Raw genomic sequence first — 17,300 nt, forward strand, 5'->3', positions numbered from 1 at the left:
AGGAGGCCAAGGTGCGGGATTCACTTTACTGTGCAGCCAGTTCCTGGGCCCTGGCACTAGCTTACAGGTACGACACACACACACACACACACACAGTGTGCCACCTGTTACGTTGTGCTACATTTATAGTTTAGCTTAATATTTAATCGACCACAGTCTTGGTTAATGGGCTCCTTCGGGGACCAATAGTCATAATGGCAGTAGTTAGCCGACGGGCTCAGACAGCAACAGCGACATTAGTCCCTTCTCGTGTTCCTTCTCTGGACTCTCTGGAACTTCTCTCACCTTCATACTGGTTTACTGATTATAAAAACGGGCACTTTGGTCTTTGATGTATTGTGTCCCCACAATGAAAAACGGGGGCTGGAGTTCAAGGTGATATCTGGAATACTCAAAATAGTCCTTTTCTCCACTAGACCTTGTTATAAAGTACTTTTTTTTTTACCTCGAAACTCATAGTTTTTTCTCCCAGGGGACATGAGTAAAAATAAAGTGTTGGACCAGAAGGGTCTTGTCATCAGTCATGGTTCCTTCCCATCAGCATTGCCACTGGAATTTAATTAAGATGATTCCAATCTGACAGCACAGACAGGACGAAGCCATCAGTTACCCTCCAGGTGACTGGTGAGGTGACTGGTGAGGTGACTGGTGAGGTGACTGGTGAGGTGACTGGTGAGGTGACTGGGGATGGGACTGGGGATGGGACTGGGGATGTGTCTTGGGATGTGACTGGTGAGGTGACTGGTGAGGTGACTGGGGATGGGACTGGGGATGGGACTGGGGATGGGACTGGGGAGGTGTCTTGGGATGTGACTGGTGAGGAGACTGGGGATGTGACTGGTGAGGTGACTGGGGATGTGACTTGGGATATGACTGGTGAGGTGACTGGTGAGGTGACTGGTGAGGTGACTGGGGAGGTGACTGGGGAGGTGACTGGGGAGGTGACTGGGGATGTGACTGGGGATGTGACTGGTGAGGAGACTGGGGATGTGACTGGGGAGGTGTCTTGGGATGTGACTGGGGAGGTGTCTTGGGATGGGACTGGGGAGGTGTCTTGGGATGGGACTGGGGAGGTGTCTTGGGATGTGACTGGAGATGTGACTGGTGAGGAGACTGGGGATGTGACTGGGGATGTGACTGGGGATGTGACTGGGGATGTGACTGGTGAGAGGACTGGTTGGGAGAACCAGTCTGGAGTCAACGGGCTGATGATTGCTATTGCTTGTATGGAAACATGTGGAAACCAATGAATGCAATTTAATAAAAGGAACATAAAATAGGACTGTTAAAACATTATTGTTTGGTGATTTGAAAAGATGTAATTGTTAGATCAGAGGAATTTAGTTGGCTCTACCCTGTGTTATGTTTTTCAAAGAGAAAATGTCTCTCTTCATGTGTTGTCTTTGGTTGGCGAAATAACTATGTACCATTATTGTAAGCACTGACAAAGGGAAATGGGCCATTCTCATTCTGTTTACTGGGAGAGTTTCGCTCGATTTTAAAGAGCTCGGTGTGCTGTCTCCTCTGTCTGTCCATGGCGCGGTGACCTTCAACCCTGTCAACCAGACGCATCGATGATGACCTGGGACGTACTCATGAGCTGGAGCACTCGGCCATCAAGTGCATGAGGGGGATCCTGTACTGTTACATGCGCCAGTCTGACAAGGTGAGACCCCTAACATCAGACCAATGGAGGGGTCTTCCTCATTCAGATATTTCAACCAGGGCCGTTAAGTGGTAGGCGGCACGTTTAAGTAAACCAAAACTGTCACTAATGGGGTTGAACAATACACGTCCCTGCTCCTTCATTTTTGATGATCTTCTCTCAGGGCTCATGCTTCAGCGGTTTTCTATGCCACGCTTGGACAGGTTTTATCTGCGGAAGGAATCTGATGCAGGCTACTTAATTGTTTTTGACCTCAACAAAACCCTTTTGTGTACATTTATCGAGCAGACCGTTTGGTAAATAAGGACAGCGTTTGAGCTCTCAAACAGTAAGGTGGTCTCATGCAAGGATCCCCGCCACAGGTGGAGAAAAAATGCTTCCGGAGGTATTAATGTTAGACGCCTTGCCTTACGTTGTGTTCAGGAGTTTGAGTCCTGGTCGTCACATACCATGGATGCCCGAGGGCCCCTTATAAGGTCCCAATAGACACAGCACCATCCACGTTTGGTTGGATATAGTGGTCGGTTGGACGCCTGCAAACTCTACCGTGTTTGCAGGCTTTCTGCAAGCGTGGAAGTGCCAGCCCGTACTTCCTGGTTGACCTTCAACTCTACTAGGCTCGCTGTGATGAGGGCTGAGCATGCAGTAAGTGCGAAGTGCACTAAACAAATTTGGATGGAGAGAAAAAACAGGATAAATAAAAAGAAAGCATTTTTAGGACTATCGAGACTTTTGTAAAAGCATTATTACCGTTTTGTTACAATAGAACACTTTTCTAATCCCTGTGTTTTCCTAATGTTCCCCGGTGTAATTATGCACCTCGTTTGTGATTTCCATTTCATTTACTCATGACCTTGACAACCTAATTTAGGGGAAAGCCTTTATGTGTCTTAATTATAATGCACCGTTTATGCATTTAATTACACAGTGCAGCGCTCGTTAACATCTGTCTCCTGTGTTCACAGAGAGCATGCCATTTTTAAAGGACCCATAATACAGCAGGACTAGGAAGCGAATGTTGTATTATTTGAAACGTACAAAGCAATTAAGACGGGGCATCGATTTTAACAACAGTGTACCAAGGAAAACCAACGCTGTCCTAACTTACCAGGTTTCAAAATGCATTTACTCCAAAATCCATTTATTTGTCACATACTGTACGCTCACTCACTAACTCATTCAGTTACTCACATGCATACTGACAGACAGACAGACACAAAGTGACACTTGACTACATTTATAAACTGTAATTCGCAAAGTACTCGTTTCAGCAGTTTTTTTACACAAAATGATTGCTCGCTCGGTTCATCTTGCAGACTACATTGCAGTCTGAGCCATTTTCCTGACCAACATTTTTATCCAGGTCTGACATGCTCAGCAGAACAGAACACAGTATATCTGGGACAGTGCGGGGTGCCCCTGTCGACCTGAGAACTAGTCAACAGAGGCATGTCCGGGGTGGGGGGATGTTTGGTGATCGGTTCGGTCGGTTCGGTCGGTGGCAAATGTTGGCCCAGAATTCTCTGCTCGTGCTGTGTGAAACGAACTCCTCCAGCGTTGCTCTAGATGAATCGCTGATCGGACCTGGGATGACGGTGAGGAGGGAAAGTCCTGTCTATTGGAAATGACTCAGGAAGCGCCTAATGCTCCGTGCTATTTGAAATATTCACCCACACATACCTGTACTGTGACAGTTTCATTGAGGGCTTCGCGCACGTCTTTTTGAGTCATTTATTTGTGGGAAAATGCTATGATTTGTCCTAGAGATGACCCGATAAAGTACCCGCAAGCTGTCAGGGTTTTCCTCTCACTTTCCTTTTAGAGGACAGGATAAATAATGAAAACATGCCCAGCGAGTAAGACGCGTCTTTCACCGACCGGACTGACTCACCTTCTCTTATCCCTGTATTACTTTTCCTAACTCCCACTTTCTCCCTGTACACATTTTCTCCACGTGAGGTGGAGCAATTCAAACAGGATCCTAGCCCCTCCAAGTGCCTGCACTCAATATTCAACATAGACACGGGAGATGAGATGCTTTCCTACAATGACTACCATCACCTCCAGGTACACACGCACACACAGAAATGAACAGCTTTGATCCTGTGCTGTGTAACTTGCGATAAGTCAGAAGGGATTCCAGGAAATGCTTCTCTGTTGTGAACACCAACTCCATGTTTCCCTTTGTCAGATTGACGCAGTCTCCCTGTTCCTTCTCTATCTGGTGGAGATGATCTGCTCGGGCCTCCAGATCATCTACAACACAGACGAGGTACGTCCCATTAGCCCGGTCACATGGCCGCTCTCTGTCAGGAAGAACACGGCTCTCTGTAAACCATGAGTCCTTCGCATTGTGACGTCTTCATAGTGAGTAGATTCATTCATCCTTTATTGATGCCCAATGGGGGGAATCCCAGTGTCAGCAGGCAGCAAAAATAAAAATTATTATAACATGCCGACAGAGCTATAAACAACCCAATCCAAGATAGCAGATAGCCTTGTAGAGGATGGGGCCATTATCGGACAGACTGCTGGTTCTACTCAATAAGCAAACAACAGATCTATAACTGCCCTTAAGCAAAGCATGTAAACCATACATATGGCTAAATTTTAAATGTACGCTAAGTGCAAGAAAGCTCATATGCTCAAATGCCTTGATACAGTAGCAGGGACAGCGGCTAAATGCGCGTTTGTGGCATATCTTTAGAGACATTATTTAAATACTCAGTATATGTTGACAATAATACAGCTGTGAAATGCTTCCAGATCACAGACAAACACATTACCAGATGGCTTGTTTACCACCCCTTTTTCATTAGGGAACAACCTATTGAGTTATAGTCACAGTAAAACTGTCAGCTAAAGTATTATTAACTAATTGTAATAGCAGTACTTCAAGGTGGTTGCTGCAGTACTACTGTTCATTCTCCGGCCCCGGCTTTCCTGGCCCTTTGGGAGATCGGAACTTCATTAATTCAATCTCTTATTTCCTGCCACTGGGAGCTTTACTTTTACACACATGGGTGAAATGATTGCCTTTAGAAAAGCTTTTGTTTATACAGACTTGTTCAGCTTATCTTCAAAAATAGAGCTGTTCTAGAACATTATGTCGGGAGGCAATTACAGTAAATATTCACTTTGTTTGCTGAAATCGAGACCCTCACCACCAACATTTATTTACATGTTTCCTGCCAGCAGCGAAGACGTTGACAGTGTTGCTACAATGGGGCCAGTTCTATTTGCAAACCAGACCTAATTTACATGTTTAAACAGTGTTTATTGGGCTGAATAACACAATTAAAGAGCATGAACATGAATTCAGCAACCATCCTTTATTAATATACATTAGAACAAATAAGCAGGGAATAGGACTTTTAATTTGTGGTATTTGTGCACCAAATTTGCATTTTGTGTCTCATTATTCCAATGTTGGCTCTTAGCTACTAGCACAAATGTTGTATATTTTCTCCACTGGAAGTTTAAATCAATTGAATCTCTGTTGCAGTAGTGTGTGTCTGTCTGTCTGTGTGTGTGTGTGTGTGTGTGTGTGTAACCAAATTGACAATGTCCCTAGTTCAATGGCTGGGTTTCATTCCCTGTCTTTCCTTGCATGCCCCATTTTAATGTGCTTTAGGCACGTTTTAGATTAAAACCGTCGTCAGTCACATCTCCCCCGGGACTTTCAAGTGGTTCCTTTTATGGCCTCAAAGTCACAATTTTAAATGTTTCAGAATTTCCTTCTCACCTGTACTATGGTCGGCTGCGTAGAGAAGCGACAGATAAAATAATGACATGGTTTTGACTGGTTTCTGTAGTGAGGACAATGTCAGTGTGTTGTAGGGTTTGAAATGTTTTTATTGAACAGAGCGACTGTAGGTAGCAAAGTATTTAGATATCCACTATTTTATTTCTTCCCCTAAAGATGAAACATAATGACTAAAGACCACAGGAAACCATCATTACATTCCAAACCAAAGGAAAGGCAAATAAGGCAAGGAACAAATGAGAAGACCCACACCAACCAACCCGCCCCATTTCTCCCCCTCAGACTTTGCCCTCCACAGTTAGATATTTGTTACATATTAGGAAAGATTGTATGCTGTTCGGTTTTTGTGTAGTTTCTGTAGGATCTTCAGTTGCATAAGACTGTTGGTGCGTTTTGTTGTGTACATTTTTAAATGAAGAAATTACATGAATGAAATACTTGATTAGGTGTAGGTGGGAGGTCCTGGACAGTGTAATGACACAGGACAGTGAAATTAAAAGAATAGGGATAAATGAAGAATTTGCATAAATTAAGTACAACTCTCTTACCAAAAAAGTTGGGGTGCTACGTGAAATGCAAATAAAAACAGAATGCAATGATTTGCAAATAATTGATCCCTATATTTAATTGAAAATAGTACAACATGTGAAATGTTAAAACTGAGAAATGTTATTGTTTTTGGAAAAATACATGCCCATTTTGAATTTGATGCTAGCATCATGTCTGAAAAAAGTTGGGACAGGGAGATGTTTACCACTGTGTTGCATCACCTCTTCTTTTAACATCATTAAGCGTTTGGGAACTGAGGAGACCAGTTGCTGTAGTTTTGAAAGTGAAATGTATTCCCATTTTTGCTTGATGTAGGATTTCAGTTGCTCAACAGTTCGGGGTCTCCTTTGTCGTATTTTTCGTTTCATAATGCAGCAAATGTTTTTAATGGGTGACAGGTCTGGACTGCAGGCAGGCCTATTTAGCACCCAGACTCATTACTATGGAGCCATGCTGTTGTAATAGACACAGAATGTGGTTTGGCATTGTCTTGCTGAAATAAGCAAGGCCTTCTCTGAAGATGTCCTCTGGATGGCAGCGTATGTTTCTTCAAAACCTGTATATATTGTTCAGCATTAATGGTGCCTTCACAGATGTGCAAGTCACCCATGCCATGTGCACAAATGCACCCCCAAACCATCACGGATGTTGGCTTGTGAACTGTGTGCTGATCAAATGTCAGATGGTCCCTCTCCTCCTTAGTCCGGAGGACCGTTGCGTCCATGATTCCCAAAAATAATTTCACATTTTGATCCCACAGGACAGTTTTCCTCTTCGCCTCAGTCCATCTTAAATGAGCTTGAGCCGATAGAAGGCGGCGGCGGTTCTGGATGTTGTTTCTGTATGGTTTCTTCTTTGCATGGTAGAGTTTTAACTTGCATTTGTCCATGCAGTGGTGTTTGGAAGTGTTCCTGAGCCCATGCGGAGATGTCCACTACAGAATCTCAGTTTTCTGTTTCCACATTTGATATTTTGTCTCTGTACTATTTTCTATGAAAGATAGGGTTTAATTGATTTGCCCATCATTGCATTCTGTTTTTGGTTACATTTTACACAGTGTCCCAACTTTTTGGGAAAACGGATTGTAATTGGAGGAAAGTGCATACTTCAGTCCATACCTACAGTATATGGAAGGCCATGGCTGCAGATAAATATCCGGAAGCTTCCACGCATGTACAGTTTAACTTCTATATTGATTCTCTATACACTCTTTCAGGTGTAGTGAAATTAACGCTTATCCCCCGAAACTTTTCCACTGCTGAATTCATCCCTGTCTCCTTGATCGACTTGATATCAAACCAGACAAGATATTTCTTAACATCTGCGATTAAACGGACAAAATAAAAACCCTACGACTATTTGAATGAACCTTTAAAGATAAACAGCAAGGAGACAGTAAGGCCCTTTTTTTTTACTTGGGCAACGATAAGATAGCTTGTAGTCGGCAGTCTAGTCAGTAGTCAAGTGTTTATTCAAGGTTCAAGGCCACATTAAGGAAATATCTGCAAAGCACCCAAAATTTGTCAGTTTCTGTTTATGTTTGACAGCTCCGATTTGGCGGCTGTGCTCCTGTTGGGTGGTGAGATTTCCCATAAGGACCAGTGGTTTTCAGGGCACCGGGCCATGCAGAACGAACAAGCCCACTGTGAAACTCTGATAACTGGCTACGGTGTGACTATCCAGAGGTGGCACTCTAGCGAATGACATTCTTGTAGCCTTCTGTCATTTAAGTAGTTCCTCCATCACAAATGGGTCTACAAAACAGAGATAATGGGATACACAGTACTGTGTTGTTCTGCACCAGACAAGTGGAATAAGTTAGGGGGGGTTGAGCTAGAACTAGCGTACTCCTTAAAGAGCGTAGAGAGAATACCTGCACAGACATGACCCAGAAATGTTCAAAAGCTTCTGGAACTTTAGTGAATGAGTTCATTCTTCCTCAAAAGGTGAGAGAAAAGACAGTTTTAATGCCACCCTGTTATTTTGAGTCACATTGAGGCCATGGTCTAGTACTGATGAACCCTGTTTACCGAAAATGCACATCAATTCAATGAAAAACAAACTCACACACAACCATCAAGTAAAACACTTCTTCATTAAAAAGTTATTCAGTCAGAATTTTAGTACATTTGGGAGATTATCGAGGGGGGTAAAGCATCTTCAAGAAATGTATTGTTAATCGTAAAAAAAAAAAAAAAGAAAAAAGGAAAGGAACTTGTGATCCCAGATTCGTGGATGTGCACCGATCCTGTTACCCATAACAGAACATAATGCGTTGTGCCATATGCATCCAATGACTGCTGGTGTTTTTGCCGCAGTGTTCATGTAGATGATGTCCCCATGGTGTAGTCCCGGCAGGATATTGTAATGAATGATCTGCTGTCTGGTATTCAGCATGAGGCATTAGTTCTTTAGTAGGCCAATTTCTTTCTTAACTTCTTAATTGCTGCCTATCTAGATGACCAGATACTTATAAGCAGGGACACGGTACCGAAGGTACAGGACTTAACACTTACAACACCAGAGTCCACTACAATGTGGCAGGACTTAACACTTACAACACCAGAGTCCACTACAATGTGGCAGGATTTAACACTTACAACACCAGAGTCCACTACAATGTGGCAGGACTTAACACTTACAACACCAGAGTCCACTACAATGTGGCAGGACTTAACACTTACAACACCAGAGTCGACTACAATGTGGCAGGACTTAACACTTACAACACCAGAGTCCACTACAATGTGGCAGGACTTAACACTTACAACACCAGAGTCCACTACAATGTGGCAGGACTTAACACTTACAACACCAGAGTCCACTACAATGTGGCAGGACTTAACACTTACAACACCAGAGTCCACTACAATGTGGCAGGACTTAACACTTACAACACCAGAGTCCACTACAATGTGGCAGGACTTAACACTTACAACACCAGAGTCCACTACAATGTGGCATCAGTTCATAATGTTCGCCTCATTTGTAAACATTAATACATTCATTAAATGGTGTGGAGCTTGGTGGTTACCATAAAAAACATGCTGTATATTGCCTGCCAGCAATCACCTGTGCCATCTAGACGGCCTCATTAAGGTCTGTTGTAGTCCTGTTCTCCTGCAAGGGGGTATCAACAGACAGATACCCTCACATTTCAAAAAGGAACAAGCTTGGGGCCGGATTAAAACATTGTTTGTCATTTCAGACATAAAATCACTATTATGCTGTTGAGTGGTTTTCATTTTTGTTGGTCTGATTTGTAGAAATGTAAACAGTGTCAAATTTTTGATCAGACAAATCTACGTGTCTAAATTGTAATTTATGTTCTTTGGCAGTGTCTGTACTTGACGCTGTTGTTCTGTTTTTGCCTTTTTGTTTATGTTTCGGGGGGAAAAATAGATCTCTGCCTCATGAATAGACAGATAAGATTTCTGTGGCTGTTATGTTATCTGGGGGAAAAAAGAATTACAAGGAAGAGTGAGAAAGGGACATCAGAATAAAATGAAAGCAATCGATCCCGCAAGATTTAAATTGGAATCACAGGAAGACTACTGAAAACAAGGCACCAGTCCAAACCTTCAGATGGGCCGGACATGCCCATTGCTACTTGTTGACTGAGTGATAAGTGTTACAGACAGACAGACCCATATTGTTTATAGATGGTAAAACTACAGAGCTGTTAATTGACCCATGTTGGAAGCATTTACTAATATCAGCGAAACCTGACTCAACCACATGGGAAGAAACACTGAATCCTGTCTGTCAGATTTAAAATCGAATGCGGGCTGTCTGATCTGCTTATGAATTTCTAATGAGTGGTCTACAGGGTGAAAATCCCTCAGTAGGTGTGTACAAGCTCAGCGTTGATTAAAGGTTTAAACAAATTTGCCAGGCAGGAACGTTTAGAGATGAGGCATCAGGGAGAGCCTTCCAATCCCTAGAGATTAACATCAGGTTAGACATATTGATTCCACAGTCAAAGGAGGAGAAAGCTGGAGCCAAAAAGGATTGAGCTAATTGTATTAAGGTTTATAAGCAAGGCTTATACTGTACCGCATCATAAAATGGAAGTTGTAAAAGTTTCACTAGAACTGACATCGACAACTTGTTTTACTAGAACAGTCGTTTAATAAAAAATACATGCTTAGGGAGCCTGAAAGATACCACCACAGATAGCAGCAAATTACCACAATCTGATCAAGTTTGCAGAGCCGTTTGACTTGTAAAGTTGCGGGTACAGCCTCAACATCGTCTCATTGTAGTTAATTTGCTGCAGAAGTGATGTCGGGCTGCTGTTTGACGCAAATACCTTCAAACGTAAGAAAAATGTTATGCAGGGATTAATTGAATGCACTATCCCCATCAAGCTCTGCAGTACATTTTATAATGAAACACAGTATTATAATGCGACCAGAACATTTGGATGCAATCAATATTTATCACACTGCTTTAACTAAAAATCCAAGTGTTGTTTGTTTCCTTATTTTTATAATTACAATTTTTTTTTAAAGTCTCAAATGTTATTAATCACTCCAGCCAATATCTTGGCTGCTGTAGGCTAGTTTACTTCGGGCAATAGGGGACGTAACATTGTACAAAGACAATTAGCTGATTAATATGCACCTGTGCTGCACTGGCATTAGAATCTCTGCCTTTAATGCATATGAAGTCAAACAGCTGTGACCTCGCAGCTATATTGCACTCTGAACTGGACACAAGCAATGTTATTTTCACTGTAAATGTCTGAAAGCCAGTCACTGTGCCTTCTCTTCCAGACCCAAATCTGCATGGTTCTAAATTAATCAGAATATATAAATTAAGCCGCAGGGGAGTGGAGAATTAGCCACTAAGGAATGAGGTGCTCAAGAGCTGCTGGTTGTCGACCATGCAATACATGTTGTCCAAACATCAACCAAGTCTACGAAAGGTTGGGAGAGGGAGGAGCATTCAAATAACTGACTAGGGTCAATTTAAACAGCAACTCTTTCCAAATTGTTTGTTTAAATTGAAAGATATTGTTAAAGGGGCACTGTTTAGAATCCTGCCTCAAAACAATTACACGACTTGTCTCCTCCTCGTCTTCCCTTAACGTACGAGACTGGTATGGTACCAGCTAGTCCTGGGTGTTTTAGGTTGGCACGGATAGAACTGCACGAGTGTAAAGAGAGTTTGAGGAGATTACACATCAGTGCAGACTGGTAGACGGACCGGCGAGAAGGTTTAAATGGGGAATATGTCAATCACTATGATTAGTTTTGGAGAAAAAGATCATTTGAAACATTTACTTAAAACATTAACTGCCGATGTCTACTGGTCATTTTTGCTTGTTTTGGTACTAGTAGCTCTGCAACTTACATCTTGGTCTACTGGTCATTTTTGCTTATTTTGGTACTAGTAGCTCAGCAACGTACATATTGCCCCTTTAAAGATTGTGAGATTCTTGTGGTTTCTACCCCTGCAGGTCTCTTTCATCCAGAACCTGGTGTTCTGTGTGGAGCGGGCGTACCGTGTGCCTGACTTTGGCATGTGGGAGAGAGGGAGCAAATACAACAATGGAAGCACTGAGCTGCATTCAAGGTTAGTATCTCCCTCCTCCAGTGAATACATCCATTATGACAGACATGACACAATACGCTTTTACTCCGTGGAGTGTGCTGTTCATCTCTCAGAAACCAAGCAAATATGTTCACTAACATCGTTTTGTGTTTAGAGTGCTTTAAGGGACACCCTCCCTAACCTTTAAAGTATTTTCACATGACTGTCAACCATACCCTGTGCCAACTGTGTTTTAGCTTCTTTGATGAAGCCTGGTAGTCTAGCCAAAATCGTCCCGTATTTTCTATAAACACGTCCTCATATCACATTAACTTGCATTATTTTCTCTCATGTTGAATTCCTTTAACGTTACTGTCATTGTCTGTGAAACAGAGGCACAACTCTTAGTCATACAGAATTTGCAACCCATGTTAGTCATTTCTGACACTTATCTCCGTATGAAAACGCTCAGGTGTGGTGCACTTTGTCTTGGTGTTTTTCCACCAGCCTCGTTTTGGGATCTTTGCACATAGCCTACTAATGTGTTCACAATGTAAAGACATAATACGTTCTCTGCTCAGTAACCCTACCTGGCAGAAGGCTATAACGAAGGCAAACTCTGCCGTTTCATGTGTAACACAGAAACCTGACACAAACGCTGTTAACCGAACGCAACGGTCTGTTGCTACAGTAACAAGTGTTGAAATGTCAGCGTCGGCTCAAATGTCCGCAGAAAATACAAATAATAAAAGTACTTTTTCAGTCAATAATAATGTGTTCACTCTAAAGTCACGTTAATGTGTTCCTTTTCAGTAACACATTAATATGCACCATAGGAATTGACGGGAACAATTCCAATTTCACATGCAAATACTATCTGAGTTCATTATCTTAATGTGGAGTCATTCACCAGGTTCCAGGCATCGTCACGATGGGGAAACAACTGTTCCATTAAGTAATTGTCCCAGAATGCCGATGGGTAGGTAGGACTATGTGTGGCTGTGTGCCAAAGCTATGATGAATGCCTTCATCTGGAGACCTAAATCATGGCACTCAAGCTCAGCTAAAAGGAAAATTGAAGTCATTATAAAACAATGTTAATGTCATCATTCCTAGATGCTATTGAGTTTGTGCAAAATTTCCTAAGCTGTAGTCATATTGAGCTCGTGGTTAGCCTGTGGCAATCTCTTACCAAGTAAAAGTTAGGTGTCTATAATATCCTGCACTATGTGATGGTAAAGAGGCTATAAATAGGAATAGGAAAATCAAAACATTGGATATTTTTAATTAACTAGCCACTGTGCAACATCTTTATATCAGCCTCTCTGGGTTTTATGGTGTAATTGGTTGGTAAAAAATCTAATAAAGAATGAGTATATTACATTATTCTTATAGAATAAATGTAACAACAATATCTTTTGACCTGAGTGTAAGTCAAAATATCACAGATGAGACAAAGGAGGTTACATTGTTGTAAGAGCCAACAGAAGAACTTCTGCCAGTGCAGATTTAACAACCGTATTTCCAAAACAGTTGGGACGCTGTGCAAAATGTAAAGAAAAAACTGAATGCAATGAGGTGCAAATCATTTAAACCCTATATTCAGTAGAGGATGATACAAAGATGAAAAATGTATTACAACTTAAAAATGGTATTGTTTCTATTATAAAAATTCTAAAATATGCCCACTTTGATTTTGACTCACATTTCCAAAAAGCTAGGACGGGCCAACTAAAGATGGGAAAAGTTGTGAAATGCAAAGAAAATGACCTGGTGGAACATCTTACAACTAATTAGGTTAAATGACAACAGGTCGGTAACATAATTGGGTATAAAGAGCCTTTCAGAAGTAAAGATGTGGAGGGGTTCACCACTCTGTGAAAGACTGTGCGGGCAAATTGTGCAACTTAACTGTGCAATTTAAGAATAACGTTTTTCTGTGTAAAATTGCAATGAGTTTAGGGATCTCATCATCTACGGTACATAATATCATTAAACCATTCAGAGAATCCAGAGACATCTCTGGAGAAAGGCCAAAAACCAATACTGGATGACCGGGAGTTTTGGGCCCTTAGACTGCTCTGCTTTGAAAACAGACACGATTCTGCAGAATGTCGCTGCATCCACAAATGCAAGTTAAAACGCTACCAAATAGCGTTTAACCATATATTAACAAGATCCAGAAATACTGCCGCCTTCTCTGGGCCTGAGCTCATTTCAGATGGAATGAGGCGAAGTGGAAAACTCTCCTGTGGTTTGACGAATCAGAGGTGTGTAGATTTTTATATCCACTGTATATACATGTTTTAGAGCAACATATGCTGCCATCCAGATTACGTATTTTTCAGGGAAGGCCTGAAATTCTGAAATTCTGAAATTATTTCCTCATTCTGCATGTGTTATAGACAATGCCAGACCTCATTCTGCATGTGTTATTACCAGCATGGCTCCATAGTAAAAGAGTTTGGATACTAAACTGGCCTGCCTGCATTCCAGATAGACTGTCACCCAATGAAAACATTTGGCGCATTATGAAATGATAAATCTGACAAAGGAGACCCTGAACTGTTGAGCAGCTGAAATCCTATATCAAGCCAGAGTAGGAAAACATTTCATTTTCAAAACTACAACAATTTGTCTCCTCCGTTCCCAAAAGCTTACTGAGCATTATTAAAGGAATAGGTGATGCAACACAGTGGTAAACATGCCCCTGTCCCCAAAGTTTTTGAAACATGTTGCTGGCATCAAATAAAAAATGGGCATGTATTTTTCCAAAAACAACATTTCTCAGTTTCAACATTTGATGTGTTGTGTTTGTACTATTTTCAATTAAATATTGGAATAAATGATTTGCACATCATTGCTTTCTGTTTTTATTTGCATTGTATGCAACTCTTTTGGAAACCATGTTGTAAACTAACAGTGAAAAGCCAGCGATCATTAAAACAAAACTATGTTAATTCCACATTAACACACAATTAGAAAGATTTCTGTCGTAAACAGTCTTTAAAGGCTCCTCTGGTAGGTTATTCACACATTTGGTTATGGATGTGGATAGGGGTTGGTAATGCAGCCATGTCTAACTGTCAGAAACTCATTCAAAAATGAAGGTTACACTTAAATCACACATCAGGTCTCGATGAACAAAGTATATTAAAGGTCAAAATATTTACTGTACATTGTGTAATTCGTTGATAACAAAATGATGTAACGGTCAATGGAAACCAAACTCAGCAACCGATTTAGGTCTGGATTCAAACTCACACCGATAATCAAAGTAAACAATTAAAATCACAGGCTGTTCCAACTTGTGTGATTTATATCCCGGTAACTCATGTGACTCAGTAATGTCTATAGCCCCCACATGACTGGATGTCCTCCCAGACCTGGATCAGGGCATCAGTGAGCTCCTGGACAATCTGTGGTGCTGCTTAGCGGTGTTGGATGCACTAATACATAAGATCCTAGAGGTTCTCAATTGGATTCAAGTCTGGGGAACGTGAGGGCCAGGCAATGGCATCAATTCCTTCGTCATCCAGGAAATGCCTACAAACTCTGGCCACATTTGTCCTGCACCAGGAGGAACCCTGTGTCCACCGCACCAGCGTAAGGTCTGACGATGGGTCTGAGGATTTCATCCCGGTACCTAATACAGTGGGGAGAACAAGTATTTGATACACTGCTGATTTTGCAGGTTTTCCCACTTACAAAGCATGTCATTCATATCATAGGTACTCTTTAACTGTGAGTGACAGAATCTAAAACAAAAATCCAGAAAATCACATTGTATGATTTTTAAGTCATTAATTTGCATTTTATTGCATGACATACGTTTTTGATACATCAGAAAAGCAAAACTTATTATTTGGTACAGAAACCGTTGTTTGTAATTACAGAGATCATACGTTTCCTGTAGTTCTTGACCAGGTTTGCACACACTGCAGCAGGGATATTGGCCCACTCCTCCATACAGACCTTCTCCAGATCCTTCAGGTTTCGGGGCTGTCGCTGGGCATTACGGACTTTCAGCTCCCTCCAAAGATTTTCTATTGGGTTCAGGTCTGGAGACTGGCTGGCCCACTCCAGGACCTTGAGATGCTTCTTATGGAGCCACTCCATAGTTGCCCTGGCAATGTGTTTCGGGTCGTTGACATGCTGGAAGACCCAGCCACGACCCATCTTGAGAGGTTGTTGGCCAAGATCTTGCGATACATGGCCCCATCCATCCTCTCCTCAATACGGTGCAGTCATCCTGTTCCCTTTGCAGAAAAGCATCCCCAAAGAATGATGTTTTCACCTCCATGCTTCACGGTTGGGATGGTGTTCTTGGGGTTGTACTCCTTCTTCTTCCTCCAAACACAGAGTTTAGACCAAAAAGCTCTATTTTTGTCTCATCAGACCACATGACCTTCTCCCATTCCTTCTCTGGATCATCCAGATGGTCATTGGCAAACTTCAGACGGGCCTGGACATGTACTGGTTTGAGCAGGGGGACCTTGCGTGCGCTGCAGGATTTAAATCCATGATGGCGTAGTGTGTTACTAATGGTTTTCTTTGAGACTGTGGTCCCAGCTCTCTTCAGGTCATTGACCAGGTCCTGCCGTGTAATTCTGGGCTGATCCCTCACCTTCCTCATGATCATTGATGCCTCACGAGGTGAGATCTTGCATGGAGCTCCAGACCAAGGGAGATTGACCGTCATCTTGAACTTCTTCCATTTTCTAATAATTGCACCAACAGTTGTTTCCTTCTCACCAATCTTCTTTCCTATTGTCCTGTAGCCCATCCCAGCCTTGTGAAGGTCAACAGTTTTATCCATGATGTCCTTACACAGCTCTCTGGTCTTGGCCATTGTGGAGAGGTTGGAGTCTGTTTGATTGAGTGTGTGGACAGGTGTCTTTTATACAGGAACAAATTCAAACAGGTGCAGTTAATACAGGTAATAAGAGTAGAGAACAGGAGGGCTTCTTAAAGAAAAACGAACAGGTTTGTGAGAGCCGGAATTCTTACGGGTTGGTAGGTGATCAAATACTTATGTCATGCAATAAAAGGTAAATGAATTACTTAAAAATCATACAATGTGATTTTCTGGATTTTTGTTTTAGGTTCCGTCTCTCACAGTTGAAGTGTACCTATGATAAAAATTACAGACCTCTACATGCTTTGTAAGTAGGAAAACCTGCAAAATCGGCAGTGTATCAAATACTTGTTCTCCCCACTGTTGCGGTCATGGTGCCGTTGGCTAGCACGTGGAGGTCTGTGCGGCCCTCCAAGTATTTGCCTTCCCAGGCCATCACTGACCCACCGCCAAACCCATCATGCTGGATGATGTTTTAGGCAGGATAACGTTTACCACAGGGTTTTCAGACTCTTTCACAAGTCACATGTGCTCAGTGTGAACCTGCTGTCACCTGCGAAGAGAACATGGCGCCAGTGGCTTACCTGCCAATTCTGGTGTTCTCTGGTGAATGCCAATAGGGCTGCATGGTGCCGGGCTGTGAGCACAGGTCCCACTAGAGGATGTCGGGTTCTCATGCCCACCCATGGCCAGGTCTGTTTCTGACAGTTTGGTCAGAAACATGCACCCCACTAGCCGGTTTAAGGTCATTTTGTGTGGCTCTGTCAGTGCTCTTCCTGTTCCTCCTCGCACAAAGGAGCAGATACTGGTCCTGCTGCTGGGCTGATGCCCTTCTACAGCCCTGTCCCGCTCTCCTCGTGCAACGGCCCATCTCCTGGTATCTCCTCCATGCTCTTGAGACTGTACTGGCAGACACAGCAAAC

At 42.4% G+C, this 17,300-nt stretch overlaps 1 protein-coding gene across 6 annotated transcripts in view; it reads left to right on the plus strand.

Annotated features, from left to right (window-relative positions):
* phkb (phosphorylase kinase, beta) overlaps nt 1-17,300 on the plus strand; it is a 76,308-nt gene that overhangs the window by 15,757 nt on the left and 43,251 nt on the right. For all 6 annotated transcript variants that reach the window (XM_010897768.3, XM_010897767.3, XM_020053381.2 and 3 more), the window contains 5 exons: nt 1-67; nt 1,567-1,666; nt 3,626-3,733; nt 3,858-3,938; nt 11,446-11,561. The exon at nt 1-67 is cut by the window's left edge and continues 72 nt beyond it. In XM_010897768.3, coding sequence (XP_010896070.1) covers nt 1-67; nt 1,567-1,666; nt 3,626-3,733; nt 3,858-3,938; nt 11,446-11,561 — 472 coding nt within the window. The remainder of the gene's footprint in view (nt 68-1,566; nt 1,667-3,625; nt 3,734-3,857; nt 3,939-11,445; nt 11,562-17,300) is intronic.

The sequence above is a fragment of the Esox lucius genome, chromosome 2 (genome assembly GCF_011004845.1).
Source record: "Esox lucius isolate fEsoLuc1 chromosome 2, fEsoLuc1.pri, whole genome shotgun sequence".
Classification (NCBI taxonomy): domain Eukaryota; kingdom Metazoa; phylum Chordata; class Actinopteri; order Esociformes; family Esocidae; genus Esox; species Esox lucius.